General features: G+C 53.1%; 12 protein-coding genes across 12 annotated transcripts; 7 read left to right on the forward strand and 5 right to left on the reverse strand.

The window, feature by feature from the left end:
- Positions 1-37: 37 nt before the first annotated feature.
- On the reverse strand, positions 38-685 carry HMPREF1120_01217 (uncharacterized protein; the record flags this gene model as incomplete). Its single annotated transcript, XM_009155229.1, has 1 exon — positions 38-685. The coding sequence occupies one exon, from the start codon at positions 683-685 to the stop codon at positions 38-40; it is 648 nt and encodes a 215-aa protein (XP_009153477.1).
- A 7-nt stretch (positions 686-692) lies between these two features.
- On the reverse strand, positions 693-1,887 carry HMPREF1120_01218 (uncharacterized protein; the record flags this gene model as incomplete). The annotated part of the gene is made up of 3 exons (XM_009155230.1): positions 693-1,240; positions 1,294-1,800; positions 1,863-1,887. The coding sequence occupies 3 exons, from the start codon at positions 1,885-1,887 to the stop codon at positions 693-695; spliced, it is 1,080 nt and encodes a 359-aa protein (XP_009153478.1).
- A 1,051-nt stretch (positions 1,888-2,938) lies between these two features.
- On the reverse strand, positions 2,939-3,775 carry HMPREF1120_01219 (ubiquitin-conjugating enzyme E2 J2; the record flags this gene model as incomplete). The annotated part of the gene is made up of 1 exon (XM_009155231.1): positions 2,939-3,775. One exon carries the CDS (start codon positions 3,773-3,775, stop codon positions 2,939-2,941), a length of 837 nt encoding a protein of 278 aa, XP_009153479.1.
- Positions 3,776-5,277: 1,502 nt separating this feature from the next.
- On the forward strand, positions 5,278-7,142 carry HMPREF1120_01220 (MFS transporter, SIT family, siderophore-iron:H+ symporter; the record flags this gene model as incomplete). The annotated part of the gene is made up of 2 exons (XM_009155232.1): positions 5,278-6,001; positions 6,052-7,142. 2 exons carry the CDS (start codon positions 5,278-5,280, stop codon positions 7,140-7,142), a joined length of 1,815 nt encoding a protein of 604 aa, XP_009153480.1.
- A 529-nt stretch (positions 7,143-7,671) lies between these two features.
- HMPREF1120_01221 (outer membrane protein) lies at positions 7,672-9,270 on the forward strand (the record flags this gene model as incomplete). The annotated part of the gene is made up of 2 exons (XM_009155233.1): positions 7,672-8,005; positions 8,057-9,270. The coding sequence occupies 2 exons, from the start codon at positions 7,672-7,674 to the stop codon at positions 9,268-9,270; spliced, it is 1,548 nt and encodes a 515-aa protein (XP_009153481.1).
- Positions 9,271-9,931: 661 nt separating this feature from the next.
- Positions 9,932-10,992, forward strand: HMPREF1120_01222 (uncharacterized protein; the record flags this gene model as incomplete). The annotated part of the gene is made up of 2 exons (XM_009155234.1): positions 9,932-10,288; positions 10,408-10,992. The coding sequence occupies 2 exons, from the start codon at positions 9,932-9,934 to the stop codon at positions 10,990-10,992; spliced, it is 942 nt and encodes a 313-aa protein (XP_009153482.1).
- An 880-nt stretch (positions 10,993-11,872) lies between these two features.
- On the forward strand, positions 11,873-13,158 carry HMPREF1120_01223 (uncharacterized protein; the record flags this gene model as incomplete). Its single annotated transcript, XM_009155235.1, has 2 exons — positions 11,873-12,043; positions 12,241-13,158. The coding sequence occupies 2 exons, from the start codon at positions 11,873-11,875 to the stop codon at positions 13,156-13,158; spliced, it is 1,089 nt and encodes a 362-aa protein (XP_009153483.1).
- A 1,640-nt stretch (positions 13,159-14,798) lies between these two features.
- On the forward strand, positions 14,799-17,414 carry HMPREF1120_01224 (beta-glucosidase; the record flags this gene model as incomplete). Its single annotated transcript, XM_009155236.1, has 3 exons — positions 14,799-15,021; positions 15,073-15,550; positions 15,599-17,414. The coding sequence occupies 3 exons, from the start codon at positions 14,799-14,801 to the stop codon at positions 17,412-17,414; spliced, it is 2,517 nt and encodes an 838-aa protein (XP_009153484.1).
- Positions 17,415-18,163: 749 nt separating this feature from the next.
- On the forward strand, positions 18,164-19,945 carry HMPREF1120_01225 (uncharacterized protein; the record flags this gene model as incomplete). The annotated part of the gene is made up of 1 exon (XM_009155237.1): positions 18,164-19,945. The coding sequence occupies one exon, from the start codon at positions 18,164-18,166 to the stop codon at positions 19,943-19,945; it is 1,782 nt and encodes a 593-aa protein (XP_009153485.1).
- Positions 18,300-21,871, reverse strand: HMPREF1120_01226 (cell cycle checkpoint control protein RAD9B). Its single transcript, XM_009155238.1, has 4 exons — positions 21,632-21,871; positions 21,393-21,542; positions 20,912-21,263; positions 18,300-20,820 (listed from the first exon to the last, which is right to left on the reverse strand). Exons 1-4 carry the CDS (start codon positions 21,743-21,745, stop codon positions 20,000-20,002), a joined length of 1,437 nt encoding a protein of 478 aa, XP_009153486.1. The 5' UTR covers positions 21,746-21,871; the 3' UTR covers positions 18,300-19,999.
- Positions 21,872-22,236: 365 nt separating this feature from the next.
- On the forward strand, positions 22,237-23,997 carry HMPREF1120_01227 (uncharacterized protein; the record flags this gene model as incomplete). Its single annotated transcript, XM_009155239.1, has 2 exons — positions 22,237-22,388; positions 22,479-23,997. 2 exons carry the CDS (start codon positions 22,237-22,239, stop codon positions 23,995-23,997), a joined length of 1,671 nt encoding a protein of 556 aa, XP_009153487.1.
- On the reverse strand, positions 22,426-26,142 carry HMPREF1120_01228 (kynureninase 1). Its single transcript, XM_009155240.1, has 3 exons — positions 25,088-26,142; positions 24,507-24,987; positions 22,426-24,454 (listed from the first exon to the last, which is right to left on the reverse strand). Exons 1-3 carry the CDS (start codon positions 25,571-25,573, stop codon positions 24,015-24,017), a joined length of 1,407 nt encoding a protein of 468 aa, XP_009153488.1. The 5' UTR covers positions 25,574-26,142; the 3' UTR covers positions 22,426-24,014.
- Between the last annotated feature and the right edge of the window lies 1 nt (position 26,143).

Below are 26,143 nucleotides of genomic sequence, written 5' to 3' on the forward strand. Positions count from 1 at the left end.
GAAAATGAAGTGAAACGCATGTCTCTTCTCCACGTTGTCAGGGTTGCAAAGACCGCGTTGGGGTGTGAGCTTTGCAGCTCGCAGCCCAGATGTCATTCCATACAGACGCCTGTAGACTGGGAATATAGAGAAATCCGTAGATGGTGGTCTCGATATCCTGCCAGCTGAGCAGCCACAAGTCACGGGCGAACTGGGATAGTAGCCGTCCAAAAAAGGCCTCTTCTGGCTGCCCCCGGGCGTTTTGCGTGAAGATGAACAACGCCCACATTACAGCCCTCATCTCGGCAATGCCACAGTTGGAATTGACTTCTTGGAGCCATTGCTGTACTGCTCGCTGCTGGTGGTGGGTCAAAGCCCTGCCCAAGCCTGTCGATGGCAGGATTGTGTGAGGTGCAAAAGAAAGGAAGCCGAGCGCTGCAAGTCGCACGACTGTCTGGAACGATGGCAGGTGTGGCTCGCCATCATGCTCGTTATTGCCCTGTCCCTGGTATGGGTAGGCCAATAGGTCGAACTCGAGCTCGGTGGCCTTTTGCCGCAGAGTTGTATTCTCGGCAGACGACAAGCCACGGGGATCTGTGGCATTTAGCTCGCAGAAATAGCAGATGGTCTGACCAGCTAGCAGGAGATCCTTCAACGTCTGGCCTAGTTCATCCAACTGCTTGAAATCAGAGCCCAGGCGCGCCATCTCTGTGTCAGGAGATGGGATGATACGCTTCCGCGATGTCCTGCGGTATTGGACGACGTGGCCAGGGGAGCGGTAAAAGTGGATGCGACATCAGTCCCACGGCGACCTTGACGTTCGAAAGGGGAAGCCAAAGCAAGGATTGGGGGCCCACGTCGACCAAAGTCATGATTTGTTTGATTCCTTTTAGATGCATCATCGCTTCTTCAAAATTACCCACGACCGTGGCAGTCGCAATGAGCCCGAAGCATGCGTCAATCATGGAATGATCGATCTGATCACGCCGTTGAATTTTCTTCCGGACCGCCATGACAGCCTCGTGTTTGACCTTTTGATAATCCGTGTCCGTGATAAGGTCGTCGTGATTCTGACTTGACGGTGCAAGGTCTTTGTGATTTCCATGGAAAATTGCTCGGTGAGCGGCCGCCGTGGCCATGAAGCCCAAGAACGTGGCAGGATTTGAGATCTTGCTCTGCAGCACCATACCCTGCCGAACCAACCGCTCCCGAGGTTGTTTGGTCTCGACGGAAAACGTCAAAGGCAGAAGCACATCAAAGCCTGCACCCAGAGTCAATGCTTAACCGTGTGTGAGTGGATCGATTCTCACCCACAGTAACGAAGCAAGCGTTCCAAGGACTGATGGCCTAGTGAATTGCACGGCAAGGTATAAAAAGGATCCAATTCGTGGACCGCCGGCATATACATCATGGTCAACGCTCCGGCCGATATCCCAACAGCCCCACGGCTTCTGGACTTGTGGTCGATCGTGAGCAGATTAGGTTCGTGCTCTTGTCGCTCTTTTTTGATTGCGGTCGTTACGGCCGCTGGTGACTCGTTCTTGAGCAATGAGACGGAATCGTTAGAGCTGCTTCGGGATTTGTTCGAATTTGATGTCTTCGGCTGCTCTCGGCCTGTGCTTCTTTTCTTGCCTTTGGCCAACTCCTCCTGGCGAACACTTTTCATGACATGGGACCGGATGACATGGCGCTGCTCTTGATTGACGATCTTCCGAGTAGTCAAAGAATCCAAATCCTCCGCCTGGTTCACGAAAGTAAACTTGACCACCGGAGCGGAACAGGAAACACTGGCGGCTGCAGGCTTAGGGACAGGAGCCGGATCTGCATGCTGAGTCGTCAATGGTTCGGTGATACAGGGACACCTGGATCACCACTCTACATACCTGAACCATGGGAGCTATCACGCATCGTCCCATTACATCCCTCTCACGCGCGAGTCTTGTTTTATGCCGTTTGATGAGAGGAATAGAGGGGGATGAGTACAGTATGTTGACAGGTCCGTGCTACATGGGCGGTGACACCTTGCTATTAGATATTCGATGAAGTTGGGCTGCCACTGTACTTTCATAGCAGGTGGGAATACAGTACCTTGAAGTGACGGAGAGGGTGGCTCTACTTTCTTGAAGCAAAATCGAATCCATGCTTGCACGCGGGGGAGGACATTTTCACCACCGTGACCCTGGCGCATTATTGCCGGAGACTTCGATAGTGGGTGGCTACTAGCTCGCTGCTAGAAACTTGAACCAGGGTTGACCAGGAACAAGGTTCGAAGCTGAGCCGGAAACTCGGACACTGCAAGACATAACAGCACGGTTAAGATGCTGCTCAAACGGGTGATTGACCATCCCGCCCAGAGAAGCCGCAATGGAGGTAAGAGAGCACTTTGTATTCCCAGCGATGTGCTGATTCTTCCAATCTAGCGCTGGAGAGCATGGACAGGCAGTGTTTGCCGTGGGCCAAAGATCGTAGGGTGCGGCTACAGCGGGATTGTTGGTAGTGTTATTGTGCTTCTCTGTACAGGTAGGTACATTAAATGACTACCTGGTATTGTATCTCCAACCAGACCCGGAGTGGACACGACCAATTGGCCCCTCATCAGTCCCCATCCGTGTCCAACGCCAAACTTTCGGTTCTCGACTGCGGCCAGAACAGAATAATTAAGGTAGTAGGCAGCCTGGCTGGCAACTCGAACAATTCTCATCCGCACAACCTGAAGTCTCTTCTGCAGTATTCGTGGAGTTGGGTGCAGTCCCCAGTCACAAAACCGTGCCCTTCAATAGTTCGACCAAGCTGGCTACCCCTATCCTGCCCTTCAAGTTGCCTCGGACCCGGGAGTCAAACGCGTGCCCGCTCACTAGTACTGCACTTTGTCGTACCGGCACTGCGGTGGATACTACCTTACCTAGTATCAGGTCCCGATCTGGAACTTCCCAAAGTTGTGTCGTCTAGTATAGCAAGCTCATAAAACACCTTCCTCCCCAAACACTCTTGCTAGTAGGAAATACACCACCAGGCAGCCTCCCACAAGCCACAGCTTGTTCCGCCAGACCCAGCCCTTGCCTGCTCTCCGGGCAGCCTGGCCTCCTTGAACCACCGCCCCCACGCCGGTAGTACTGCCTCCGAGGATCCGGCGAAGTGCTTTGGTTTCTGGGGAACAGTCGCTGTTCTCGCCTTCGGCGTCCGGTAGCATTCGCCCTGTGGCAGGGTCAATATGGTGTTGTGCCATCCATATCCAATTTTCTTTGTCCTCGTCGGGCCATTCTGCTCTGAACTTGACTCCTCCATCCCCGGCTTTTATGTTTCCCACTCCCTTCGCGGTGGGGTGGACGCCCGGGACCGGTTTGGACGCTGACCCGCCGCCGGTTGAGTTCCACCATCTTGACCTCGCTGCGTACCATTTTCGCTCTGCGGCAGTTCCGCCTACGCTGCCGGCCGTCATCTCCTCGCTGTTCATGAACGACATGAGGCCAATGAGAATGGTGGATACCGACCAGGCGGGGTTGAACGATTTAGGGTGGAAGTCGCTAATACTGAGACATAATCTTGTGGAAGGTTGGAAACGGCCGCTGGGCGTGTGCATCCGGATTGCAGGCGGTGCAAAAGGATAGTCGGACGGGAACACCAACGAGCCCCAATATTGACCACCTTCATACGGGGTGTTGGGAGCCCCTGTGAGGATATAGTGCCATTCTAGGATGTTTGATTCTGAAGGATGTGCCACGATGTAGGGAGGAGGATTCGCCTGAATGTTTTGATACTCTCGGGTCAACCGCTTGTGTGCTGCCTTGGTGGCCATGGCTGCACCAGGCCGTGATGAAACTCTGCAGGACCAGCCTCCTTTTTCGGCGATGGAAGGATAGGTCCAGGGAGTCAGCCGCGTCAGAGCAGATTAGTAAGAGAGTCTATTAACGTGTGTTGAGCGGAGCCACAATCTGGTGTTGTGAGGTTGTTAGTTAGGGATGAAGCAGGACGCAGATGGAGACACACGATCATGATCGCTATGATAATGCTGAGCACTGGCAGTTGTACTACTAGTAATTACTACTAGTGAGTTAGTAGTACCAGGCACCAAGCCAGGTAGTAGTTTAGCTGCGCTAGTCACTGTTGGGTAAGTTACCTACCTACTAGTAGTACCTACCTTAATGGACTGCTAATAAAACTTGAAGTCGTCACTGATGGGAATTGGCCTTGGCAAGAGGGACCAAGAAGTTACCTGGTATCACGTGGTTGAGTTATCCTCGCGGCCACCCCTTTGCAGTATACAACATTGTACACTGGCAGTAGACCTGCGCCTAGTACATAGGTAGGTAGCTACAACACATACGATCGCATACAGTACCCAGCATAGGTGCCTACCTGTGTACTACACTATTGGGCGTCCCTGCCACTGTCTGTGCCGTGCAGTCTTTGTCAACCGTTCTGGAGGGTACTTCTCCACGCTGGCGCAAGCTCAGGTCAACGTCGTGGGGATGATCGAGTCTGGAAAGATATCCACTAGTGCTCACAGTAGTGATCTTCAACCATTATGGATGCCATCCACGACAGCCCTGCAAGAAGAAGCGAGCAGAAGATCGCCTGTCGTCATGCCAATGCTTGTCTCGACAGAGCTACTAGTATCAAGGTGTTCGGCATCCCAGCCGGTACCGGAGGCTACGATGGGTACTAACATTCCTTCAGCCGTCCTACCAGGTTGAATGGTGCTGGAGGTTACACCACGATTCTGCTGCCACAATAACGATGGGCACACTTCAGCTGATGGCATCTTCGATGGAAGCACGAACTACTGTGCTTTAGCCCGTCGGGCTCTCCGGGCCCCTGTCGCCAAAGCCTACCTCTCGGGCGTCTCGGTTCCCTTGGCGGCATGTCCACCCACCATCAGAGATCGACTGACAGAGCCCAGTGCTGACTTCCAACGTCCACTCTCCACTGCAACGTCAAAGCAACCATTAGTGCGGGACAATCTAATCAGATACTATGTCACCCTAGGCAACTTTCATCTAATCAGATACTGCCAGTGGATATTGATAGCGGGTCTCCATGAGAATTTTCTCTCCCAAAGTTGTGTCACACCTTCACTACGACGGATATGCAAGCATCTTGTCATGGAGCTTCTACCTCGAAGCGCTAGGCTTGAGCCCAAAGCCATGAAGCTTATAAAGAATGGCCTCGTTACCTTCCCGGGCCGGGCAGCAGTTTTCTCTCTGTATGTATCTCTGATGCGTACATAGTCAAAGCTGGTACTGCTCTTTACTCCCGGGCGTGCGACTCAATCGGTTCACCCTAGCATCACCTCCCAACATGGGCTTTCTTTCCAAGTTCAAAGGGTCTGGAGCCCAGTCCACAGGCAACACGGTATCGGAGCCATCGGCCGTCGACAAAGAAGGAGGCCCTTTGCCGAGCGACTCTTACTCCAGTTCAGACAACGTCAGTCTACCAGAGTTGCAGGAGAAGGAAATCCTACAGAACCCGGACCGACCGACCGAATATGCTCAGGATGGTCTTAAAAAGGCGGAGGCCGTAGCTCTGGTTTGGCCCAGATGGGCCGTCTACGCAACCTACGGATGGATTTGGGTTGCTTTCTTCATGCTTGCCCTCCAGCAAGGAACGACTTCCATTTTCAATGCTCGCGCGTACGCCGAGTTCGTCACTGCGCCCCAGATCACCACTGCCAACATGCTTTCCAGCGTGATTGGTGGTGTGGTCAAGCTGCCCATCGCCAAAGTCCTCAATATCTGGGGTCGTGCAGAGGGCTTCTTCGTCTTTGTCTGTGTCTATCTGATTGGCATGATCATTATCGCGGCTTCCAATGGACCGAACGGCTATGCAGCAGGATATGTCCTATACTGGATCGGCTATTATTCGGTCTACCTGATCATGGATGTCTTCGTGGCAGACACATCTGGACTTCGCAATCGAGCCTTTGCCTTTGCCTTTGTCGGCACTCCATTCATCTGCACAGCTTTTACCGCGCCAAAGTTGGGTCAGGCATTTCTCTCTGCAACCACCTGGAGATGGGGCTATGGTACGTATTTCTTGAAATTGTCCATGCAACTGTCACTAACCAAGGCACAGGCGCATTTGTCATTATCATGTTCTTTATCTTTATGCCGCTGGTCGTCGTCTTCAAGTATTACCAGATGAAAGCTGAGAAGATGGGTCTCTACAAACGGGCTTCCAGCGGCCGAACCACCGCCCAGTCGCTCGTCCACTACTTCCACGAGTTCGACATCATCGGGTGCTGCCTCCTCATCGCTGCCTTCGTCCTGATCCTGCTACCGTTCACTCTGAAGACCTACGGCAAGACACAATACCATTCGGCCAGCTTCATTGCAATGGTAATCATCGGCGGTCTCTTGTTCCCGGCATTTGCTATATGGGAAAAGTACTTTGCGCGAACCCACTTCATCCGATGGGAACTGTTCAGGCAACGGACTGTTCTCGGTGCATGCTTCCTCTCCGCCATCCTTTACTTTTCATTTTACTCCTGGGATCTCTACTTCTACAACTTCGTCCTGGTGGTGTATGACCTCAGTATCAGTGATGCTGGTTACATGACCCAGATTTACAATGTCGGCTCCACATTCTGGGGTGTCGTGTTTGGGATCTGGATCCGCTACACCAAGAGGTTTAAATTTACTTGCCTGTGCTTCGGCTTGCCTCTCATGTTCTTGGGCGCAGGGCTGATGATCTACTTCCGAGGCAACGACCATGGCATTGGCTACCTCATCATGTGTCAGATCTTCATCGCCTTTGCGGGTGGTACTCTTGTCATCGGCGAAGACATGGCTGTCATGGCTTCAGCAGATCGTGATGGTGTCCCGATGATGCTTTCCCTGATTGGGCTCATGTCCAGTGTTGGTGGTGCCATTGGTGACGCGGTCGCCGCAGCCATCTACAACAACACTTTCCCCCAGGCGCTGAGGAAGGCTTTGCCAGCTGATGCCCAGGGCGATTGGATGACCATCTACAATGGAGGATACCTGACTCAGATGACATACCCCGTCGGAAGCCCCATCAGAAACGCGATCGATCATGCCTGGGGAGAGAGTCAGAAGTACGGCGCCATCTCCGCCACTTGCATCCTCGTATTGGCTATCCCTTCCATCGCCATCTGGAAGAACCACAACGTTGACAAGAAGCAGAACAAGGGAAATGTGCTCTGAACAGCGCCTTCCTGCTCGATTGTCCGCTGCGAGCGCGGCTGGCCCACGGGACGCATACCAAGTGTGGCAGAATTGGATCTAGGAGTCTTGTAACCAGCCCAGACGGATAATAATTTCCAAGAGAGCAGTGGCAGATATGTATATTTAGTGGAATTCAGTACAGTATTAATCAACATTAATTATGACTAACTTAGCAATCTGAGTATAATACGAGAAGATGGACACTGGCAGTACAAGAGTCTTTGATCTAGTCAGGACGCAGCCAGACGGGCGTATTTGTTCTACACTGTACAACGTAGACAAGGCTGACTGTAGTAGGCGGGCAGATTTTATAGGGCGGCGGCAGCCTCGTTCACATTGGGAATCCAGGCGGGAGGGCACTTTTTGCGTTCGCCGACAACCAACTTGAACTGCCAGTGCTGCAGCGCAAGCAGTCCAGCTTCAGCAAGACCACCTCAATACCGTTTATTCCTCCGCACCACGAGTCACACTTGTACGCTGTCCAGCCTGCGGAAGCAAATTGGCCTCAATGGCCGCCTCGGGCCCTGACACCGAGGAGAAAATAATCGACCTGCTCAAGAAAGCAGATCCGACGGAGCTCGAGAAACGGCACCAAGCTATTTACGAGAAAAGATACAAGGCGTTTCAGCTCAGTCAACAACGCCTCGCAGAGATCATCGACCAGAACTCGACCCTTCCGACCACTGTTTCGTCCGTGGCTGTCCTCGGTGCCCCGAATACCCGCCATGGCTTCCTACAGAGGGTGGTGAATCCGTTATTGAGCGCCAACCGCGACCGGCCGTATACCCAGTCTGAATTGATCCATGAGGTCTCCAAAGCCGCGGAAAAGCTTAGGAAGTTTGGTATGTCACTCAGCCGACAGAATCCTGCCTTATTCTGACCGTTCTTTGCAGGCATTTACCATGAACCGGTGTCCGTATATCTGGACAAAGCCGCAAAGACCGACCCCACGACGACGCCGACCGACGTGGCCGTCTACTATCAGGTCAGGGAGAAAAGTCGGATATTTGCAAAGACCGGCACAGATCTCGGAAACGCCGAAGGTTCTGCCTACGCCAATGTGCAATGGAGGAACCTGTTTGGCGGTGCAGAAACGCTTGATGTGAATGCATCCGTGGGCACGAGGACGCGGTCATCATACCAGGCTCTTTTCGATACTCCGGTGCTGGCGAACCCTGATTTCCACTTCCAGGCCGCAGCAGTTCAGAGTGCGACCCAGAAGCCCTTTGCCAGTCATGAGGAAGTGCTCAAGGGCGGTTGGAGCAAACTCCGATGGCTTACGTCGACCGGCTCGTCACACGAGATAGGATACAATGGGTTATGGCGACAAGTGACCGGTCTCGCGCCGAATGCTTCGACGACGGTCAAGAATGAGGCAGGCGACTCTTTCAAGAGCAGTATATCACATACGTGGTCGACGGACCGGAGGGACAACCCCCTGCTTCCTACGCGAGGATACTACGCGAGAACAACGTCCGAGTTGGCTGGCTGGGGGCCGTTGAAGGGAGACGTTGCTTTTGTGAAGAGTGAAGTCGAGACTCAATCCGCCATTCCAGTCCCCCTCCCCGGTGTGAAAGGTGACAGCGGCGTCAGCCTGACGACAGGATTCCGCGCAGGACTTTTGTACCCGTTGGCTCTAGGTTCGAGCCCCAACCCGGAAATGTCTCGCATCAACGATAGATTCCAGCTTGGTGGACCCAACGATGTCCGAGGGTTCCGCCTGTCGGGTCTGGGGCCTCATGATGGCCCGGATGCCGTGGGAGGCGACCTTTACGCTGCTGGCAGTGCAAACCTCTTGCTGCCACTCCCAAGAGTGGGCAAGGATAAGCCGTTTCGTTTCCAGGCTTTCGTCACCGGCGGCAGACTTTTGGCGCTACGAGATGCCGAAAAGGAGGGACCAATGACAAGCGATGAGGTGAAGCAGAGCGTGTCCAATGCTGTTAGAGAGCTTGGAAATGGATTGCCCACCATGTCGGCGGGCTTTGGGCTCGTATATGCTCACCCAGTGGCGCGCTTTGAGCTCAACTTCTCGTTACCTCTTGTGGTCCGCAAACATGAAGAAGCTAGGAAGGGCGTGTCCTTTGGCATCGGCATTAATTTCTTGTAGTCTGATGATAGAAGGAATTATACATAGCAGTGACGAGCCGGTCAAATGAATCCACGCGGATGAGGAGAGTGCAATACTCGAAGATACAGGGTATATCTATTCTCGGTGTGAAGAAGTGCAATGATTGAACCGGAAGTTCAGGACTGGCATTATACTGTAGTAGGTTATCGTATTGGCCAGTAGGTAGCTTGAACTAGGAGATATCATGGTGTACAGTACCGAGTAGTAAGTTATACTGTGTATAGAACTTGAAGGTGATCTGGCACCAAGTTGCGCCGAAACTGGGCCACGTCCAGTTCCGCCAACCACAAACTGCACCAAGTGCCAGGCACAACACGGCTTCACTTACAACGTACAGTACCACCACCACCACCACCTCCCACTTCAACAATCTGTTACCGTGCGAGCTCTGGATGACGCGACAACGAACTGGCGAGGGACTACTCTGATCACTCTATCTTCTGTTCTCCTCTACCTAAGGATTGGCTCTACGACGCGACCGTGCTATCTTGAACAACCATCTCGTGCCTCGAGGGCCATCACCGCACACGACACCCAGCCTCCCTTTCAGTTGCGAACGGCGTACTGTCTCCAAGCACCACAACAGAACTGAACCTGCCGCCCCTGGTGGTCTTCTCCCTTCTCTCCGGTTTGAGGCACAATGTCCTACTACAACCAACCATACGGACAGCCCGGCGGCGCATCCTCCTCTAACCTTCAATTCTTCCCGTCCTCTTACACCAATGTCTCTGGCCACACCACACCCTCCCAAGCGTCCTACGGCGGCTATGGTGCAGGTAACGCCGCGTCCGCATATCCTGGCTACGGCGCTGGCTCGGCGTCCGGCGGGTTTGGAGTCGGGGGCCCATCGCCGGGGATGCCAGGAGTTAGTGGTCGCATGGGGGATTCGGGAGGTCTGAGAACGGGCTGGCTGGCTGCGTTCGGCACCGAAGGGTATGAAGGCGAACCCGGATTGATGGAGGAGTTGGGATTCAATTTTTCACATATTAAGACGAAGGTAAGAGCACAATCACGCTATGCTTGTCATTTGGAGAAGGGAGACACACAGGATTTGGTCGAGGCGATGGATTGGTACATGAATTCAACGACTAACAGACTCTTGTACGCGAATTATAGACACTCACCGTCCTGAACCCTTGGACACGACCCTCGCCACATATCATGGACGACAGCGACTTATACGGCGGCCTTTTGTTTCTGGTTCTGTACGGGACCTTCCTGGCCCTGTCCGGCAAGTTTTTCTACGGCTATATCTACGGCATTGCGCTGTTCGGGTCTATCGCCCTGCACTGGATGTTCGCACTCATGACACCACCCTTGGATCCGAACGATTCGGACCAGATGGCACAGGCGCAACGAGATCATCATGCTGGGCACGGCGGCTCCTCTGGGGGCCATTTCTCAAGCACATTGACGTACTCGCGTAGCGCAAGCGTCCTGGGGTACTGTTTCCTGCCGCTGGTTTTTACGGCGCTGTTTGGCGTCTTGCTGCCCATGGACTCCGCGATAGGGTACGTTTTGACTGCCGCGGCCGTCGGGTGGTGCACGTATAGTAGCTCGGGTATGTTTGTTAGCGTGGGCCGCATGAAGGGGATGCGTGGCTTGGTCGCGTATCCTCTAGCTTTGTTCTATTTGGGTTTTGGTATCATGGGTATCTTCTCGTCAAGAGGGAGCGGGCCACTGCAGGGTAAAGTGATGTGAAGGACTGCAAAGCATTGCGATGAACCAAAAGTCAGAACTAGAAAGTCGTACACAGCCATTTGGTACTTTTATGGTCCTCACGCACACGTCTCCGCCAACGGCGAGGAAGGTCATCGGATCTGATGGCCTCGGCCTGAAGTCAGGAGGGAGGGATCAAGCAGCCTGAGGGGTTTCGATTCAGCGGAGAGCTTCTCAGTGCAGAGCCCTACTTCCAAACGACGAGCGAGGCAGCGCCGAGTCAAAGAGCCCAAGGTGCTATTTTTTTCTTCGCAGAATCGAACCAGGAAGACTGGCCAGATTACCGCGGCTTCTCAGCTGTCGAAAGACAGGTCGGCCGAACAGGTGGTGAATTGGCTCCCTGGGCGGAGGCCTCGTGATGACCTTTTGAGGCTGCAATCGACCCTTGCAGGTCGGCATCATGTCCATAACGACCCAGCAAAGAGTGTAGCATGGCAATTGGCGTACCATACCTAGGCAGTAGTGAGCGACGGTGCTGGTATTGTTTCTGATCTTGGAGCTCAAGGAGGCTTGATAGACTCTGTCACTCAGCTATATATATGGAAGGAATAAAAGCCTGCTCTTGTGCTATCCTACCACCTAGGTGCCTACTAGTAGTAGTATGCAGATCTTCGATGGTATCCACATCCTCTGTCCGCAGTACAAATTGCTGGTGCGCAGTGGGCGGACGTCTCCGACCACAACTTGAAGTCAGCCTCGGGTCGCACACGGCACCGCCAAACTTGGTCTGTCAATCGTTCTCTCAGAGCTGCTCATTCAGCTTCAAGCTATACACTTGATTCCTTGATATAACACCAATTCCATCTCGCTACAGGCGGACGCCGCGGTGGGACTTTCTTTTGCTTTTTGTTGTCCCGTCAAGATGGAGATCTACGGCATGACTGGGGAGAAGTTAGGGACGATCGGGCAAGTGGACAAAGGGAAGAAGGATGCAAATGCAGATGTAGATGCGGTCCAAGACGCCCACCTGCCGCAGTGGAAAAGAGACTTCCTGCAGAAACCGTCGATATCTACGCGGAGGGGCATAGCCTGGGTGAGTGCGAAGCTTCAGTTGCCCTCAGCTTGATATTTTGGGTACAGACAGGGGTTCTATTTGCCGTGTATGGGATGGGGTTTGACTTTATTCTCTGTGATGGCTTGTTTGCCTTTGAGGGTTTTCCTTCCTACGCCCAAAGCTGTACACCGTTCAAGGAACCCTAAGACATGATTTAACAACGTCCAATCAACCAGGGCTACTCTCCTCCGTACGAAGACACAGACACCATAGTCCTCACGTCGCCCAAGGCCGTCTTTGTCGACATACGGTTCCCGCTGCGTCCGGCGCCAACGGATCCGGTGGAACCATTGATTTCCGATCCTGCCTTCTGGGCGTTCTCGGGCACGGCGAGCAGCACATTCTATGACCGGGAGGCGGAGACACAGACACAGACAGGATATCAGAAAGGTAGTGTTGACTTCTCGGCGGCTCCAGCTCCATCCCTGTCTGTAGCCATGCCGTATACAGCACATGCCGTGTTCCGGCATGAGATCGATTCAAAGGGACCGGGGATCAGCGATGAAGGAGACATGTTCCTGTTGCCCAATGGCGACTGCGTCGAGGTCGGAATGATGCACAACCCGCGCACAAACCGGGTCGAGATGTACAAGGAATATTGGACCGCACCACCGGCTGCACAGGACCAGGGCCAGGGCCAGGGCCAGGTTCCACGCACGCCATGTGTAGTGGCGAAGACGCTAGATCTGCCAGGTCGCGGAGCCGCAGCGGAGCATGCTGGGAACGGAAAGGGAAAGGGGGGCGAAATCGAAAGCGGAGCCCCAGTCGGCGCTGGCGTGGTCATTCGCGTGGGGGACTATTGTCAGGGCATTGTGCAACGTGGTAAACAGACAGTGCTGGTTGAAAGGTGGCAGAAGACTCAGGTCCAGGGACAGATCAGCAACAATGGAGGGGCTAACGGTGGTGTGGGCAGAGACGGAGATCGGGGTGATGGCGTGGCAATAGCAGCAGAATGGACCAAAGACCGACGCAGCAATACCTCGAACGAGGATATATCCATGCCCTGTCAATGGCTTTGTGCAGACACCAGGACGCTCGGAGATCAGATCGTCATACATGGCGTTACTTGGTCGGTTGTGGAAGTGGTTGCCTGAGGACCATGGCAATGCAGTGGGATTTTGCGCGGAATATGCAGACACCTGCTTGAAGGACCGGGCCTTCTGCGCCATAACTTCGACGGCTACTTGATGGGACATGCATAGCTTCAAGCACGCATTTGGTCGTGGTGATGATGGTGTGGATTGATGCCACAGGAGCCAACACACTACGCCCTTGAATGGTCAAGGGCTTGGAGGAGCAAAAGCCCCAGACCAAGAACTGAGCACCTGATGGTCTCTAGTGTTCGACGTACATGATAGATCCGTGGGAAGGCCGTGGCATCTCCATGAGAGGCCTCTGTGGCCGCCGGCCTTTATTCCTGCGACCATTGCGAGTACACACAGATTACTGTACGAAATAGTCAGTTATATCTAGGCTACACGTCGGAAACGTCGTCGTTGATCCTGTTACGGAACTACCGGGTCCTGCAAGTCTGAAGACAGTACGTCCTGATCAAGCAAGCAGGTCTTTTTGAGGGCTCCTTTGCTTCTCCTTTCGCGGCCCTGTCGTCGACCGTTTCATGCCACGTGTTGGAACGAGGATTGTTCTTGTTGTGCTGCTCCGCTTAGTCCAGAGACGGGCACAGAAGCGAGGGACGTTTCATGACAGCCTTGAGAGGGACTCGATTGGAGTGAATTCCGATACTGGTTCATGTTCATAGGGGCAAGGCTGAAGATGAGATACTATTCGTGCACTAAAGGAGATGCACTATCCCAAAGTAGACTAGCTCGGCCAACTCAAACAGCGGATGTTTGCCGTTGGCAGCAGGTGCCAACGCTTTTAGCATGCTTCCGGCGACACTAATTACTCTAGCCTCCCGAAGTTTACCCCGACCTCGAATCAGAGGCAGCCTGTCGTTCCGCGAGTGAAAGGCTGCCGAGGCGCCGTTTTATCGATCGTCAACAAGATCCAACTTTGAACTTCGGCGACGACTCAACGCGAGTGCCAGGCGTCGGATCTGCTTCCTCCAGTGCCTGTCTACAAATCTATTCTCCATATATCGCCCTCCCGTTCGCTCCGCGACAGGCACAAGATGAAGGGCAATCCTTCGATGCTCCGCACTATCAATGTGCTTAAGTTTACCGTCTGCCGTTGCGGCCCCCGTCCTACAGAGCATTTTCCGCTTTGAGCGCTCACGCTGTTCGTCCTTTTCATCTGTTGCATCGCGTAATCATGACACGAGCCGCCAACAATTGGAACAACGTTCACCTTTTCTATACCGGCATACTGCCGGGCAGTGGTGCCTGCCATATATGGATCCTTACAGTGGGTCGATGCCAGTGCCACCGATTGTTGTAGAGAAGTGGAATGCTCTTGCAGCGCTGGCATCCACTCGCCACTTCTTGGTAGCCCAGTCAGTCGGCGGGAAAGAGTGGTATGCTTTCACAACTTCTTATCTTCCCGTCTTAAGAAGGTTTGGTGAACAGCCGAAGTTCACCCACTTCCCCATCTCATCTCATCTGATATATCCGGTATACTGTTCTTTTTGCATTATCGGGGCATCGTCTCACTCTTTTCATTTCCCAAAGCCTGCCCATATAAGATCTAGATATTCACATTCTTTTGCGTTTATTGCTTTTCCATCTATACATCATTCGCTTCTCTCAGAAGAAGAGCCTTGCAACCTGCCGCCATCATGGGTTCCATGCCTGTGGAGCAGCAAGCCAGCTTTGATGTTGAGGATGCTCTTTCACAACTGGATGTCTCCGAGAAGATCGCACTCTTGTCCGGCATTGACTTTTGGCACACTGCTCCTGTTCACAGACTTGGAATCCCCTCCATCCGGCTCTCTGATGGACCAAACGGTGTCCGAGGAACCCGTTTCTGGAATGGAGTCCCGGCCGCGTGCCTCCCTTGCGGTAAGTGCGAACTGGCACCGACCATGGCCTGGAATTTCTAACAAAAGTCAGGGACGGGACTCGCCGCAACTTGGGACATAAACCTTATCAAAAAGGGAGGCGCTCTGCAGGGAGCAGAAGCCTTGGCCAAAGGTGCTTCGGTCATTTTAGGGCCAACCACGAACATGCAGAGATCTCCGTTGGGCGGCCGTGGTTTCGAAAGCTTCAGTGAGGATCCCTACCTTGCTGGAGCCATGAGTGCCGCGACCATCAATGGTATCCAGTCCACCGGCGTTGCTGCAACCATCAAGCATTACGTTTGCAATGACCAGGAGGATCAGAGGCAAGCCGTCGACAGCGTTTTGACCGAACGAGCACTCCGAGAAATTTACCTCATGCCGTTCATGATAGCACAGCGGGACTCCCAGCCGTGGTGCTATATGACCGCTTACAATAAGGTCAACGGCACTCATGCGGCTGAGCATCCAAGACTTCTGAGAGATATTCTCCGCGGAGAATGGGGCTTCGATGGCCTGGTGATGAGCGACTGGTAGGTCTGGAGACATGACAGTTGTGAGATCTATTCTGATTAAAACAGGTTTGGAACTTACTCGACCACCGAGTCCATTAGAGCAGGTCTGGATCTGGAAATGCCAGGCCCATCCTACATTCGGGGAAAACTTGTTACCCAAGCCCTGGGTTGTGGGAAACTCAACATACATGATGTTGATGAAAGGGTGCGGGAGGTCTTGAAGCTCGTCAAAAAGGTGGAGCCCCTGGGAATCCCGGAAAATGCCACCGAAACAACGGTGAACACTCCCCAGACAGCGGCTCTGCTTCGGGAAATGTCGGCCAGTGGCATCGTCTTGATGAAAAATGAGAAGAATATCCTGCCTTTCGACAAGGCAAAGACGACGGCCGTTATTGGACCGAATGCTGCGTACGCTGCCTATTGCGGAGGTGGATCTGCTTCCCTTCTACCGTACTATGCCGTCAGCCCTCTCGAGGGTGTTCGAGCTCAAGTGCCGCACGCCAAATACGAGCTTGGTGCTCCTGGCTGGAAACTCCTTCCCCTCATGACCCGAATGACCAAAAATTCGAAGAATCAGGACGGCTTGACTATGAAAGTCTTCCTAGACCCGCCTTCGGTACGAGATCGCAGGCCAGTTGATGAGGTGCACGTGCCTTACTCCGATATACTGCTTGTTGACTACAAACACCCCCTGGTCAAGACCTACCTTTACTGGCTTGAATTAGAGGGTACTTTCACGCCTCAAGAGTCGGCCGAATATGAATTTAGTCTCAGTTGTGCAGGCACCGGCAAGATCTTTGTCAATGGAGAATGCGTGGTCGACAACGAGACACATCAACGACCAGGTGATTCGTTCTTCGGCGCCGGAACTGCGGAGGAGACGGGATCTCTCAACTTGGAGAAAGATGTCACATACGACATCAAGGTCACTTTTGGCACTTTTCCCACCATCAAGTTCATGAGCCCCGGAACTACGGGCTTCGGGGCCGGTGGACTCCGAGTCGGAATGGAGCGTAAAGCATCAATCGAGACGGAAATTGTGAGAGCCGTCAAGCTTGCCAAAGAGGTGGATCAAGTCATCCTCTGTGCCGGCCTTAACAAGGACTGGGAGTCGGAAGGTTACGACCGTGAACATATGGATCTCCCACCGGGTAGTGACGACTTGATCAGGGCAGTTCTGGCTGCCAACCCGAACACTGCAATTGTTATTCAGTCTGGAACTCCCGTGACCATGCCTTGGTTGAAAGAAGCTCCTGCTCTCCTGCAAGCATGGTATGGAGGCAATGAAACGGGCAACGCGATTGCGGATGTTGTCTTTGGCGGAACAAATCCAAGCGGCAAATTACCACTGACTTTCCCGATTCGAAATGAAGACAATCCTGCCTTCCTGAACTACAAGTCGGAGAGGAATCGTGCCCTCTACGGTGAAGACGTTTATATCGGCTATCGATTCTACGAAAAGACCGGGAAAGAGGTTGCCTTTCCTTTCGGTCACGGACTCAGCTATTCTTCCTTCGACATCAAAGATGTGTCGGTGCTTGACAATGATGTCGAGTTGATTGTCTCGGCATCTGTAACCAACACTGGCACGGTCGACGGCGCCGAAGTAGTCCAGGTATATGTCTCGCAGCACCAACCAAGCATCAACCGGCCAAAGAAGGAGTTGAAGGGGTTCTCCAAAGTTTTTGTCAAGGCGGGAGACACCCAGAGGGTGGACATTGTCATTGCGAAGAAATACGCTGCGAGCTTCTGGGACGAGTCACGGAACGCTTGGGTAATGGAAAAGGACGTATACGACATTCTGGTCGGTGCCTCGAGCGCGTCGACGCCCTTGAAGGCTAAGTTTCAAGTACACCAAACCTCGTGGTGGAAGGGATTGTAGGAGGGGTGCGATGATACGACAGTTGTGACGACTGGAGGTAGAGCTCCCATTCTGGGTACATGTCATGAGGCGTTGGCGCGGGTTGGTGTTTGGGTTGTTAGATTTCCGGGTTATCAAAGGATGGTCACGGCTGACATCATGTCCGCACGTACTTATGTGAGTCTAATACCTGGTATATACCAGATAGGTAACTTGGTGTTGGTAAACTTGCTGCAGTTTTTGGTTGTGGTGGTCCTTAGCAATCTCACTTTTGTGGGGTCCACTTCGTCGTTCCGATTATGGAGGGCATGGGTTGGCTGTGTATACGGTTGCTGCTTGCGACTACAGATAGTGTTTTGGAATAAATCGTGTCTCTCAAGCCGCCGTCCGAGTCGTGGTCAAAGGTTAGACCATGTGTAGGTGCCAGTGTGCCAGCAACTTCGCTTAGTAAGATGACGACCACCATATTATTTCATTGATTACAGCGGACCGAGAACTGGTGGAAGCAACCTGGAATAAATGTATTCGAGCCGGACCCAGCCATCTAGACATTGATCATTCAAAACCTTGTGCATTCGGTGTCTTGGAGGGTAATTATATTCCGCTTTCAGTTTTGCGTTGTTGTTTTTTTTCTCTTTCGTTTCACTTGATTTTGATTTTGATTCCAAAAGGTCGCACGCAGGACGAAGGTTGCCGCGGCGCAACAACTTTGATTGATTTCAAAGGTGGAGAACTGCAGGAGATGGTAGTGGTGGGTATTGGGAAAGGAAATGAGTTCTGGGATTGCCGAGTCGAGCAATCACGGCGGCAACGGCGGTGATGACCGTGAGAATGTATGTCAAAAAGCTACAGTGCTCAAAGGTGAAGATGGGGAAGAAAGAGAGAATGATATCTCCGTGCCTATCGTCTACGCGCTCGGATCTAATGGGTCAGGACAATTGGGAATAGGACATGAGGAAGACACGGCGAGGTTGGAGAGATGCGTTTTTGCTAGTGCTACTGCGACCGGCGGGACGAGCAGGACGAGCAGAACAACTGGGATCACCACCAGCACTGCCAACACCACTACTGTCAGAACCAGCTCCAGGCCGACAGATCTGAATCTACAGACCAGCGGCGTCAAGAAGATCAAGATCGTCGCCGGAGGAAACCATACTCTTCTTCTGACTGATCATGGGCGTCTCTTCAGTGCTGGGAAATTCGGCAGCGGGGGTGGACTAAATGATGATACTAGTGCGCAATTCAATCTCAAGTCCGGTGATGGGAGGGAAGCTTTACTTCGTACCACTTCTCCTTCTACTCCTTCCCCTTGGTCTTCTGTCTTTGTACAGCGAGACTATGAGTTTGGACATGATACTAGGAAAACCGTCGGCACTGATGGCAATTCTTCGCATTGTGGTTTGGCCGCGGCAAATATAACAACAAGGGCTGATACAAGGGCCACCATCACAGACATTGCAGCGACTTGGGATGCTTCGTTCGTGGTGGTCAATCACAGAGCCGTGTTCGTCTCTGGATCCGGGTCGAAAGGAGAACTGGGCCTCGGGGAAGGTGTTGAGCGCGCAGACTGCATGACCAGAGTGTTTGACGTGGACGAGTTCGATTTTGGGTTTGGGTTTGGGGTAAGGTTTGGATCTGGATCTACAACTGCCACTTCGACTGGTACTGCCACTGCCACTGCCACTTCTACTCCTCATGATGATATCAAAAGTGCTGGCCAAGGTTCAGGTTCTGGTTCTGGTTCTGGGTTCACAACTGGCCATCGTGATTCCGATCCCAACGGCGACGCTTCCCAAAACAGCCCACCAAACCAAATCAAAAGTCAGCCTGGAATCTACATTCGCGCAATTGCCGCGTCCATGGCTCACGTCGTGCTGCTCTTGTCAAACGGCCTTGTCTTGGGGTGGGGAAGTTGTCGTAAAGGCCAGTTGGGTGAGCAGGTCAAAACTCGAAAGAATCTGTGGACGCCCACGCTGGTTGGGACCCCGAATGATGGTTGGATCCAGGACGACGACAATGATGGGAACAATGGTCGCTCCAACTCCTTGCCCCGCTTGCCCTGGGCACCTACCGACCTAGCAGTTGGTAGAGATTACACGATTCTGCTGAGGAGCGGCGAGAAACCTCTGGTGTGGGGAGATATCAAGTCCTCGGATGATGATGAATCGCTGTCCGTTCCGCTTCAAGAAGGTGACCAGATAGTCAGTTCGTGGAGTTCGATCCACAGATTTTCACGCCTCCCAGGCTCAGGCTCGGTGCATAGTACCGGCCGAAATCATCGTGGGCAACTGGCGCCGGCTGGGCTCCCTAAAATCCGACAGCTGGCGGCTGGGAGCGAACACTGCATTGCTCTCACCGCAGACGGGCAAGTCATAGCTTGGGGATGGGGTGAACATGGCAATTGTGGCCCACAGGTAGATACTAGGGGCGATGTCGCGGGGAGGTGGAATGTGATAACGCCACCTCAGGACCTGGACCAGGAACTGGTGGTGGAAAGTGTCGCAGCGGGATGCGCCACGAGTTTCGTCATTTACAGGACCAGGAATGGATGAGGATTCTCCTCTGGTTCATCCACGATGGAGGCCTGGTCTGTTCGACAGCAAACTTCAGTCAAAGATGCCACGCACTTGCGATAGACGCTGCGTGGGTGCGATCTCATGAGGAAATCGGGATCGAGACACTTGTTCCGACCGGCGTCGTTGTTCCTGGCCCCGCTCTTGCTCTTGCATGGATGCGAATGAATGGAGGGCCGAGTCGCGGATGCGGCGCGTGGAGCTCGGCGCAGATCCTTCATCGGCAGTGTTGTCCCAAGTGACAATGTCGGGTTCTTCCTCGAAGTTGGGCGCGTCCCATTGCTGGTCGTCCTCATCGTCGGCAGGGATGAAGAGGCTGTTGGGGTCGATGCTTCCGGACGGGGCCATGGTTGAATCTAACATGTTGGGTTTCGAGAGCACAGGAGCAGTGGATTCGCGTTGCCGTGGGAAAGAAGTGCGAGCGGGCGGAGGCATGGTCCCCTCGGTCGTTGAAGAAGGTCTGGCGGTTGCAGAGTCGGTTTCCTCCGCTGTCTGCGTCGTAGGTCCAGCCACAGCCACAGCCACAGCCTCGTTCTCTCGGGCCCTCGATACAGGCTGCATGGACAAATCTCTCGCCGGCGTGCCGACATGTGATGATTGAGGAACATTTGTGGTGCCCCGGGTCATCAAGGTGTATTCGGCATGCAGGCCGTTCTCTTCGTACGTCATCTGCATGGGTCGATTGCCTCGCGAGTATCTCGCCGTAACGTGGACTCGCATGGCCTCGGCATGGGCGACAATGGCTCGGAAATCCTTGACCATCATGCCGATATGCAGGCCTTCCTGGACGTTGAAGTCGTCAAAGTCTTTTCGTTCCAGTGCCACAGATGTGTGCATTGGCTGTTTGAGAATTTCTACACCAGAAGCAAAGAAACATCAACATTGTTCATCGTTCGGCTTGAAAGGAAGCAAGTGTGACACAACATATCATGACACAGCACTCACCTCTTCCACTTTGAATCTTCTCCGTGTAACTTGTAAACGTGACTTTGCCGTTCTGATAATACCAATCGAGCTGGTCGGTCTTGGGACCAAAGTATTCGACGACATCCCGCAACGTCCGCGACGATACCGTCCAGTAATTGGCGGATCCAGCACGGTCAAATGCGGCATGGAGGGCCTCGGCGGACTCGTAGAATAATCGGTACGTCTTGACCACGCCCTGGCGGCAGTTGAGCCGGAAGATCAAGCGACATTCGGCTTGGTCCGGACTGGCCTGGAGTTCGCAGTCGCACGATTCTAGTGCCGTGTCTCTGTCCCTTTGGTCTTGACGCCGTTTGAAAATGGCTAGTAGTGCCTGGAGAAGCAATGTCAGAAGACCGTAGAGTCATAGAGGGTATGAAATCTAGGATTAACGCAAGAAAAGGACATGCATGGGCAGGCGGAAAGGGTTTGTTTGTTCTGGTTAGAAACTATTAGTACACACCCGATTCTGGATCTTACAAGTCCAGATCTTTGGACCAGTTGTGCTCGGCGGGCCCGGACCTGGCGAGAAATGGTATTTGTGGAAAAAAGACGACGAGAGTGTGAATGCTGCGTGGGTGGTCTTGGAGATGTTCAGACTGGAAAATCGGAGCTGGTTGATCTAGTCAGTGGTGGATATGCCGATGAAGAAAAATATGCATAAATATATGTATGTCTGTATGGAGGCCAGCGTTGACTCACAAATTGTGGTGTTGCTTCGATAGAGACATCCTCATCGAACTTGGCCAGGCATATCAGCAGGTCGTGGATAGAGGTGACGCCCGGAGGCCCCACGCTGAACAACAAGGTCGGCATTGAGTTGATCAGGGAGGGGTACCATCAACATTGTTATTATGCTGAGCAAATCCTGAATGCTATAGGTATCCTTTGATGGCCGCCAAATATCTCGTCGTCGACGACGAGAGTTTCAATTGAGACGTCGAGACAAACATTTACATTTTCCGAGCCTCGTTCAAGTTTCTGTCCTCGACGCGACTCGACTCGACGCGTAAAGTGGAGTGATGTCATTGGTCGGTTTCGACAACACCAGACTTGAACACCTACACTCGCACCCGAACTTTGTACGCTACGACTCAAAGGACTCGACATTTTTGTGTCGCAGCAATTATTAGGTCAAATTCATTTTTGGGTCAAGGGTTGTTGGTTGAATTGGTTGACATTGCCATCACTGGAGACCAAGGCCTTCGACAGCTGGCGCCTTCGTTCTTTTGGCTGGTGCAGTACCTAAACTTCAAGTTTGTTGTTGGCTTTCTGGACGCCACGCCATCAGACAGACAGCCGCGACAATGTCCTCCTCATATGGCGGAGCAAGTCTGCCCGACGAAATATTATCCGTGGTATGCCAAGAGCTCGGCAACGACGGTGACTTCCGATCGTTATATCAGTGCGCGCTGAGTTCAAGATCGTTTGCGGATCCGGCACTCAGAACAATGTATCAGTAAGTTACGAACAGTCTAACTGAACAGACACTACAATTGGGTCGAGTCGAATACTGCATATTGCTGACATTATCCAACCCCAACTGCAGACTTCATCAGAATTCTCCAGTCTTTGAACAAAGGGACGATTTGGAGGTCCGCGGCCAGCGCCCGGTGAACTACAACGTTAAAGCCGCAGAGCAGGCCCAGTTCTACCGCAAGTGGACGTTGTTATGGCGATCGATCGTCCAATCCAGTCTCGATAACCCGTCAACCTACAAGCCGTACTGTCGCTACATCAAGACTCTAGACTTTCGCAACCTTTCGTTCATGTTGGAGGACCCAAAGTTCACGGGCAATGTGCGCAAGGCATTCTTCGCCGACGACCTGCAGGCCTTCCATTTCCCAAAGCGGGAATACAACAGACTCGGCGTCGATGTGGTGGCCACCGTCAATGCCATTGGCGAAGCGGTGACGGCCAAAACGACCTTTCTGGAAGAAATCGACGGCCACATCAGCCCGGGATTCTTGCCTAGGTGGATCTCCCGTTCTCCAAAGTTGGAAACAATGGTGTTGTGGAAGGGAGATGCACTCGTGAACGGTGCCGGGGCCGCGATTGCGCAATGCTGCGAGAAATTCCAAAACCTGACTATCCATGAGTGGTCGTCGTTGGACGCTGACGACGCTTTCGCTACGTTTCTGCACGAGTTGAGGCCAAATACGCTGGCGTACTTTGAAATGATCAGCTTCAACAGCCTCGGAAGACGTACATTCCTGGCCCTGGGCCGTCACAAGACGTTGCGACAATTACATCTGGGCAATCTCAATCTAGAAGCGATGGCGAATTTGGATGCCCTCAAGGATTGTACCGAGATCCACACGCTCAAACTGGACGACAACTATGGGACTGTCCAGCTAGAAACGCTCAACAACGACGTATTCCTCGAAGTGGTGAACTGGCTGAGTTCGTGCACGAAACTTCGGGATCTCAGCTTAAAGAAATTCCTTGACGGCCCTGCCATCCTGTCACGGGTTCTGTATTCCCCCCAAGTCAAATTGACAAGACTCTCTCTCGAGGGATATACGGTGCAACATACCAATGCCCAGTTGTTCCACAGCGCCTTGGCGGAGCAAAAGTCGCTGGAATCAGTCTGGCTCAAAGGAAACGGTGAGGATACCACCCCGGACGACCTTCAGATCATGGTGGAAGCGTTGTGCAACCTGACGAATCTGAAAGAGCTTGTCCTTAAGGATGTTTCTGACGAGTTCTCCGAGGATCACATTGTCTCCCTTGCATTGAGCCTTCCACTTCTGGAAGACTTCTGGACCAGTGGTGGTGAGGTCTCGACGGACATCCTGCCAGTGTTGGCGAACCTCAAACACCTGAAAAACCTGACGCTCTACGCAATGACCAAATTCACGTCAGACTCGATCATGGATTTCTTGACGAGCCTTGACCCAGAGACGCAGAGAGGATTCAACCTGTCTCTGATGGCTGCTGATCCCGAGTACGACCTGAGCGAGGCAGAACAAGAATTGATCCGTGAATACATCCGCTTAAATCTCGACGGTCGCTTTGACTTTGTGCTATGGCGCGAGGCGGAGCTGAGCGACAGTGACGACGATTGAAATGCCATGACCTAACGTCAGCGGGCTGTGGTCTGGCTGGACGCCTTGTCCAAGGCAGCCTCCAAGACCTGGCTAAACCGAAACACGTCCGTGAACGAATTGTACAATGGAACGGGTGCCACTCGGATAACATCGGGCTTTCGCTCATCCACCACAACACCTTCCTGTTCCAGGTGTTCCAGCACTGAGTCGAGCAGGCCTGGCGACAGTCGAATGCTCAGTTGTGCCCCTCTCTCCTCGGGTTCGCGTGACGTGATAATGTCGAACAGCCCCGGGCGTCGCTCGGTCATTGTGTGCAAGATTTGCTCCAGATAGGTGGTTAGCCTCCGTGACTTGTCGCGTAGTTGTGCCATGGACGTTTCATTAAAGATCTGCAACGAAGCAACCACTGCGGCCTGGTCAAGCGCACTCGGGTTGGAAAGCTGATATCCGGCCGCTCCAGGCCTAGGCACGAATTCTGATCACGTTCGTCAGTATCAGCGACCCGGGGGGAAAGGGTGAAGCCATACTGTTTGTCATTTGAAACCTGCTCGATTTGTCGTCCCCCCACCATCCAGTCAAACGTGGCCAGAATTTTTGCGTGGGATTGGAATTGGCCATGTCGACTTTGCCAAATCTTTCGTTGACGAAGATGCCAGCCATTGCGCCGGGGCCGGCATTAAGATACTTGTAGCTACACCAAGCGGCAAAGTCGACGTCCCAGTCATGCAGCCTCAAGTCTACGTTGCCGACGGCATGGGCACAGTCCCAACCGATCAAGATACCGTGAGAATGGGCATGGGCGGTTATTGTCTGAATGTCGAAATACTGGCCGGTGTAGAACTGGACGCCGGGGAGGAGGATCAGGGCCAGTTCGGATGCATGTTCATCAATGGTCCGCAGGATCTGGGTGGTAGGCAGCAGGGGAAACCGCGGGTCTGTCGGTTCCAACAGCACCATGGCCTCCGCTGGGTCGAGCCCGTGATGCACAATCTGCGACTCGACGGCGTACTGGTTTCGGTGTCCTGTTAGCTATTCCACTCTGACACAAGGGGCGGTGCACTATCCACGCCGCAAATGACGAAAACAGGGGGGATATATGTGTGCTCACATGATCACTCGGGAAAGCCTTGCCTTCAAGCAGGATCTTCCACCGGCCTTGTCCCTTTGCACTGGGACGATAGAAGCTCGACATGAGGAGATGCAAGTTTCCCGTCAAGGAGCCCATCACGGCGACCTCTTCTTGGCGTGCACCGACAACAGGGGCCATAAGCTTCGCCGCATAGTCATCAATGTGCAGGAACGGCGGCAAAGGGGAATCAGTGTGCTCGACGAAATGGCCCGTCACGCCTTTGGTGCGCCATTGGGTTAGGAACGCATTGATCAGGTTCGCTGTTCTCTTTGGTTGGAGCCCGAGTGAATTGCCACATAGGTATGTGGACGGCGTAGAGGGCTCCTCATCGGGCGGCTGGGCCAGGGTCGATCGCTTGAGGTCCGCAAGGGTCGGGATATAGAACTCGGACCGGAAATGTGATAACGGGTCGGTGGCGTCCAGCGATGCCGCGTAGTCTTTGGTGAAGCGATCCTGATCCCCCATCGTGCTCACCGGCAAACAATCTTTAACCACTCAGTCTCCTGTAGGGTGTGCCGTAGGACTATTTCAGTTTTGTTTGATGAAATATTTCGCCGGTGTATCTCCTCGAAGCCCCAGCGAGAGCTCGGCCAGCAGCTTGATAGAGCGTGTAAGAGAAACAGACGATAGAGGATCAATCTGCTAGTATAATGATGCCTTGACTTGGTTGTGTGAGCGTCACTTTGGGCGGTCACGGCCGACTCAAGCGCTTTGAAGGTGTATGTTGGGGTGGCGGTTGCCGGCGTGTTAATATTGCTCCTGCTTGCTGTATGAAGTACGGAAAATACCACGTAATGTAGGCGAAGAGTCGATCAACCCACCACGCTCCTATTATTCAAGATGAACGACACTCAAACAGACGCATGAATCTCAACGATGTTTGCGCCCTACGGACCACGGGAGATACCTTGCGTGTATAGCTGAGGTAATAAGATACTCTATCTCATTGCGCCGGCAACTCCAAAATGTCAACGCTTGGCGTAGGGCCTGGACCATAAGACAGGTACCTAACATGATAAACAAATGCAGTATTGC

This window comes from Exophiala dermatitidis (assembly GCF_000230625.1).
Source record: "Exophiala dermatitidis NIH/UT8656 unplaced genomic scaffold supercont1.1, whole genome shotgun sequence".
NCBI classification, from domain to species: domain Eukaryota; kingdom Fungi; phylum Ascomycota; class Eurotiomycetes; order Chaetothyriales; family Herpotrichiellaceae; genus Exophiala; species Exophiala dermatitidis.

Coding starts and splice junctions, on each gene's coding strand:
- HMPREF1120_01226 (XM_009155238.1), bottom strand. CDS start 21,745: ATGCCGACCTTGTTGTTCAGCGTGGGGCCTCCGGGCGTCACCTCTATC. Junction 21,264..21,392: donor CTTGTAAGATCCAGAATCGG/GTGTGTACTAAT, acceptor TTGCTTCTCCAG/GCACTACTAGCCATTTTCAA. Junction 20,821..20,911: donor GAAGATTCAAAGTGGAAGAG/GTGAGTGCTGTG, acceptor CTTCTGGTGTAG/AAATTCTCAAACAGCCAATG.
- HMPREF1120_01228 (XM_009155240.1), bottom strand. CDS start 25,573: ATGGGGGATCAGGATCGCTTCACCAAAGACTACGCGGCATCGCTGGAC. Junction 24,988..25,087: donor AGGCTTTCCCGAGTGATCAT/GTGAGCACACAT, acceptor CACCGAAACCAG/TACGCCGTCGAGTCGCAGAT. Junction 24,455..24,506: donor CAGGTTTCAAATGACAAACA/GTATGGCTTCAC, acceptor GAACGTGATCAG/AATTCGTGCCTAGGCCTGGA.